General features: G+C 42.2%; 1 protein-coding gene across 3 annotated transcripts in view; it reads right to left on the bottom strand.

Annotated features, from left to right (window-relative positions):
- Window positions 1–1,235: 1,235 nt before the first annotated feature.
- Window positions 1,236–6,000, bottom strand: part of TNIP3 (TNFAIP3 interacting protein 3) — a 48,460-nt gene continuing 43,695 nt past the window's right edge. For all 3 annotated transcript variants that reach the window (XM_039722841.1, XM_039722860.1, XM_039722850.1), the window contains one exon: window positions 1,236–2,039. In XM_039722841.1, the coding sequence (XP_039578775.1) occupies window positions 2,008–2,039 (32 nt within the window). In that variant the 3' untranslated portion in view covers window positions 1,236–2,007. The remainder of the gene's footprint in view (window positions 2,040–6,000) is intronic.

Here is a 6,000-nt window from a genome sequence, read left to right as displayed (position 1 = left end):
CATTCCAAGAAAACCAAGCGGAAAAGCAACTTCCAGGCATTTTATGTGCGTTTTAAAAGATACAAACTCCCTATCACACAACACCAGGAGCATTAGGACTTGCGTGAGCCAAAGTTTATGGTCTTGTGCCCAAGCCTGACAAACACTAAAAGCCCGTGACTGTAAAGATAGCTCAGCAAACACCATTTCTAGCTGGCGTTCAGTCGTCCTTTCTGGCCAGCTAATGCTGTCAGATAACGAGTTGAGCACAAAGCTCGGCGGAGGGCTGGGGAGAGGAGGGCAGTGAATGGAGCACAGCGCACAGAGCGCGTCTGTTCCGGGCATTCCCGGCGGCTCCGAGCGCGGGGTGCTCTGCCCGCAGCGCTGGTCACCTGCTGGGAGCTCCCATTGAAGGGGGGGACGTTCTAATTGGATTTTCCGAAGGCAGTGCATTAGCATTTTCCATGATCTCACCCTTATTAGCCAAATGGCTGATCAGGAGGAGCGCGGTTATATTGTGAGCTGGTTGCATTATCTGCTGCTGCAGTGTCTGCAAGCCAGTCCCAAATTCATGCAGAGATAAAAACTGCCCTCTCTCCAGCAGAGACTCGGGAGTCCATTGTGGAGCTAAGGTTGCTGTCAAACTCTAATTTTCAATAGTTCACCAAAAACAACTTCTCTCTGGGGGCTGCCTCACTCAGTGCTTTGCTCCTGCTCTTCCCGAGTCCGTCCTGTAAGTCAGGAATGTCAGCTCTTTCATCCCTGTTGGCAGACATTGCTCTACAATGTAAAAGCAGAAGGATCCTTTCCCATGGACTGTTCCCCATTGAGCCCAGAATCAAATGCCAGACATGTTTAATGCTGTAAGGTTATTATTTCTATGCACAGGCCTCTGAATGCTGAAAGGAAAGGAAATACCTGTTCTATAAGCAGAAATGACACATGCAGGCCATCGTGTGGCTGAGGACTCTGTCTTTGCACAGTCCAAAACATTGTTTGTGTCAGAACTTAAATCCATATTAAATACTCCTGAGCTATCATGAGGACATCTCATGTCCTGCAAAAATCTCTTTCTTCTTTCAGGTGGGGTCCCAGCAGGTTTGGATACCTGTTTCTCAACAGCAGCCTTCTTAAAAGCCTGAAGGGAAGAGACAATCTTGCACATAGATTATCAAATAATGTTTGCTGGACACTCATCCAGAACATTTTGTGAAAAAAATTATAGTCTAAATACAATTTCACTTTAAAAGCCAGGCTTTATTCTTGGTTAGAAGTTACATGACAATGTTCAGATTCATTACAAGAATAATTTGGAAATATAAAGCCATATTCATGGAGAAGTTAAACTCATTCAATATTCTTACTAAAATTCTTGCAATATAAATAAGTACACACAGAAAAAGCCCATGTGATTATGCTTTACATGTAATTTGAGAGCCAAAACAAAAGGAGATCTGACCTAGACTCAAAAGGGGAGGTGGGCACCTTTTACCTGGCTTGGCATAGGTGGTACCCTGATCACAATTACACAAAGGAGTTTAAACAGTGAAGCAGATTTTCCTTTTACCAAGAAGGAGAGGACAGAATTCAAGGTGATCAATCAACAAACCATTCCCTGGAATCAAATAAAAACCCTCATCATTCCCGAACAACAACCACCACAAAAAATCACACCACTATGGGTCTTGTAAGCTCTTGAATCCAAACCAGATGTGACAGTCTGAATCCTCAGCAAGAACTGCATCTCTTCTCATCAGGCTTTTAAAGAGATTCTCACAAGGCAGCACAAACAGCATCTTCTGAACAAAGGGCAGTAACGCTTCCCAGCAGAGTTTAACTGGATCCTGAGGATCACCAGCCTGTATGAGCTGCTTTTCTATTGTCCTCACAGGGATTTTACCAGACATAAATCACATGCACTGAAGAGATAAGGAGCTAGGAGCAAAAAAACCCCAGAAGAAAACAGAATAATGAAGTTGCAAGAGTCCCTTGCAGCCTTTGGTTTACACTCCTGCAGGCCGGAGGCTGTCAGCGATGGGCTCCCTTCTCCAGGGAGGAATCTGCAAAAGCAAAACCAATGGGAATTACTGTGACATTGAGAAATACAACCCACTTAGGAGTAATTTTCCTCCATTTTGTAACACTTTCATACACACACCCCCCAAAGCCAACACTGTACTTCATTACAAGGCTGTAATCAAACCAATAGGAGTGGCAGTAGGAGTGAAGAAGCAAAAGAGAGTGGGGATATCAGAGAGTGCTCCAGGAGTCTCTGTCTCAACCTTCCTCTAATCCTGATGGTTGTCACAGAGCAAACAGTAGGGTCTAATGGCTTAAAGCCCCCTGTAAAATCTTTCCAGACTTCTAAAAAGATCAGCTGACATTCAGCAGTGCTCAGAGGTGTACACTAGCAATTAGGTGCACCCAAGAGAGCAGCTAAATCTGACAGGGGGAATAATTAGGTGGTAGTACCCATGGCTAAGCAGGTGTCTGTGGTCCAAAAATGTGTTTGATAGTAAGTCACTCAAACTAGGAAAATAAAACAAAATTGAAGAAAGGAAATATGCTATTGCTGTGCAACACATGCTTCCTGAAGCTTCAAAGGTTTTGGAAAAATGCTCTAACACATCTCTAGTAGCACAAGCATAAGTGCAGTCAGTATTCCACTTAAAGAGAAAACATCAGCAATGATGAATCTTGATCTTTTGGCTCAGAGAAATAAAATGATCAAATCCTGCAGCTGTTTAAATTGCATATCCTGTTCCTCTTCCCAAGAGACTTTTCTGCCTGGTACTCTGAAGAACTACAACACCTTCTGTGATCTTCAGCTCAAGTTGCCTTTTAAAGCACTTTAACTTCACATGTTCTGGAGTTAGGAATCAGAAGTGCACTAATGGCCTTTTTGCAGTAGCAGAAATCAAGCTGTACCAGTGAAAATGCTGAAAATAATCACATTTTCATTCCCAATGGGGATGGCAAGCTGCTAATTGAATCTGTCTTGACTACTTGGAAGCACTGATAATTTATCATGTAATGTATGCACTGAGGACATCCTAATACCAGAATTGTTAGGGGTCTGGGATTTTTTCTAGGAAAATTAAGATGTTAATTAAATAACTTTTTTTTCTGTCTGGTTTTTACTGAAGACCTCCACAAATCCATTTTTTTCAGTTTTTCATATTTTTCCCCCTCTCCCTACAGATGTCATTATTTTCAGTGGCAAACCCCACACTTCTCCCTCCTCTTCTTCCAATTAGCTGTAATTATAACAACATTAGCAGCAAATTAGGTGCCTCGAGGGCAAAAATCTGGAAAGCAGCAGAGTATGGAAAGGAAGAGGAGATGAGATTCTAATGGAAGTAAGCAGGCACATCCATGTGCTCATCTGGGCACCCTTAGGGCTGTGCAGGTTGAGCTCTGCTTTCCCTGAGCCTGCCAAGATGAAGAGGTGACCAGCTGCTGCCACAAGCCTCCAGAGCTACCCCTGGAGAGGGAAGCAAAAGGCTCCATTTGGGCTTTTCCCCGTGCCTGGCATCACTGGATCCAAGATAAAAACATCCAGCTCAGGCTGGAGAAAGCCATTGGTTGTATCTGATGTTCTGAAGGGGAAACTGGGGTCCTTAAATGCATGTACTGGGATGCTTTCTGCCAAGGAAAGAAATGCATAGGATTAATTGTGCAAGAGAAAAAGGCAAGACATGCCAGCAGCTGCAGTGTGCAAAAGGGTTCTTGCCCCGAGTAGGCTTTTGAGCAATAAACCTTTTTTCCAGAGAATTTTGCGTTAAATATCTGGGTCCAGGGAAATCTCCAAGATCAAGCTCTTTTTTACAACTGTCTTTTGAATTTTGCACAGTTGGGTAAGGAAGAAAGTCAACACTGTTGCCAAATAAGGTGACATTAAGTACATTTGCTGGAAATCTTTCTGCCTTGCTCCTTAAAAATTAAAAAAAAAAAAATCCCAAATCATCAAAAAAAACCAAACAGAACAATATAACCAAGAACAAAAAGGTCAGAATCTGACATCAGGAGTGTAACAGAGGACAGAGAGACTTAGGAGCTAAAACTCCTCCTAAGGCAGCACTGCTGGTCCAACAAGACAAGGCTGGGAAAACTTAAGCATATTTTAGGACTAAGACTTCCTGCACAGCAAGGTACCTGGGGAGGGATCAGTCCAGAGGTGGGAAAGAAGCGTTATTCTCTTGGAAATATATTGCCAGTGCAGTAAGGAAATCTCATCATCTTCCTTAATCTCTGTCTTGTATCACCTACATTTCCACTTTGCTTCTCCCTCCTTATTGGGACCTTAAAGAAAACACCTTTGCTTTCTTGGAAGACAAGCTGAACTCTGCTATGAGTTACCTGAGGTTCTAAGCAGCTTTTGGAGGGTTGGGGTTTTTATTTCCTCTCATTTTGCCCTCCCTATTCCCCTCGTCCTTTCCTGTTTTCCATCACACAACCATGAGAGCTCAGTGCTGGACACAACGCTGCATAAGTGTTCCTTTGCCAACTACCAAAACACATCTCTGGGGAAAATAACAGTCTGGAGAGCAAACTTTAGAAAATAGCATCAAATAGTATTCATCAAATTTCTGTAGCAAAGGGTTAGGTTTTGGGTTTTTTTAATTTAAAAAATTCTTCAGAGATAATCCTATATCTATAGATGACAGCAAAAAATGTTTCCTCAAAAAAATAGAAAGGCAAACTGGGCTTATCAAGGGCAGCAGTCCTTTGAGGCAGCCTCCTCATACCATGGGAGCAGCTAAGGAGAGTGCTGCCAGTCAGAAGTACAGATATAGTTACAGGAGAAGCAGAAAACATGAGATTACAGCTGGCTACAAAAGTTCCCCTGCAGAACCCAAGTCAAATGCAAAAGTACCTGAACGCAAACACCTTCCTTCCTCACAGGAGAGGGAGGAAAACACAATGAAGGTGCCTCTGTACAAAACTACAGAAAAAATTAGTAAGTCCTGCTTAGTGACACACACCTTTAAAGTCCCAAACACATTATGAGACTCTCACAGATTTCAGATCTCTCTAAACCAGGCTTTCTAAATGGAATATTATCAAGATTATCAATTTCCCAACTCATTTTACTTGTGTTCAGCTCTGAAGTCACAACCTGTGACCTGTGTTTCATAATTATTACTTAAGAAAAAATGCCCAGCGTCAAAGGAAAATTTGTTACGGGAAATTTTAAAGGTTTTCCCTAGAAATATCAATCTACTGAAGTAGCATTCCTCAAGGAAACTGTTTCATGCCTAAAAGTTGCTTCACTGCTGATTTGTTTCCTATAATGAAGACGTAGCTCAGCAGAGAGAAGATTTATCTGTCCATTTATGATCTACTGAGAAAATGAAGGATGAGAACAGATAATCAGGAATGCTGCTGCACATACTGGCTCATTTAGACCCACCAGTGTAATTAGCTCTTGTACAAAATGGAGCAAAGAAATGGGCACATCAAGAACTCTTGCTCATCACATATTCTTGGAGCTTCTATCTTGGAAACCTTTCCCAAAATACTTACAGGCAGATTTAATATAGACAATTATATATAATACATAAAGCCAGGCTAGTGACTCAGTATTTTGAGAGTGGAAGTTTGACCTCTGTGTGATCTATGGATAAATGATCAAAATCATCTGTTTTAGCAGCCAGGATAAAAAGAATAAGAGCCCAGAAGGTGTTAAAGCAGACATCCTACACTGCACTATGATGGGACTATTAAGAAATCCTCTTTAAAGGGACTGAAGCAAAAAGGGAAGGGAAAAGTCTCCAAGTATCCTAATCCCTGTCCTGTTGAGAAGGAGGTGTTTGGATGTTCTGAGCAAGGAACAATAATAGAAAGAGCACAGATTTTTAAGAAGTTTTTCTCAGGGAATGAGAAGTCAAGTCACATAGTCAAGTAGGGTGGAAGAACAACTCTCTTTCTTCAGATCCCCCAAGTGCACTGCCCTGGACCACAGCTGCAGTTGGTGGCAGGACTGGTTTCATTCCCTGTTATAAACATCCTCCCTGTATC

This window comes from Passer montanus, unplaced genomic scaffold, assembly GCF_014805655.1.
Source record: "Passer montanus isolate IOZ18808 unplaced genomic scaffold, ASM1480565v1 scaffold108, whole genome shotgun sequence".
NCBI classification, from domain to species: domain Eukaryota; kingdom Metazoa; phylum Chordata; class Aves; order Passeriformes; family Passeridae; genus Passer; species Passer montanus.
Note: the sequence above shows the minus strand (reverse complement) of the source record. Positions and strands in the feature narration are given on the sequence as shown.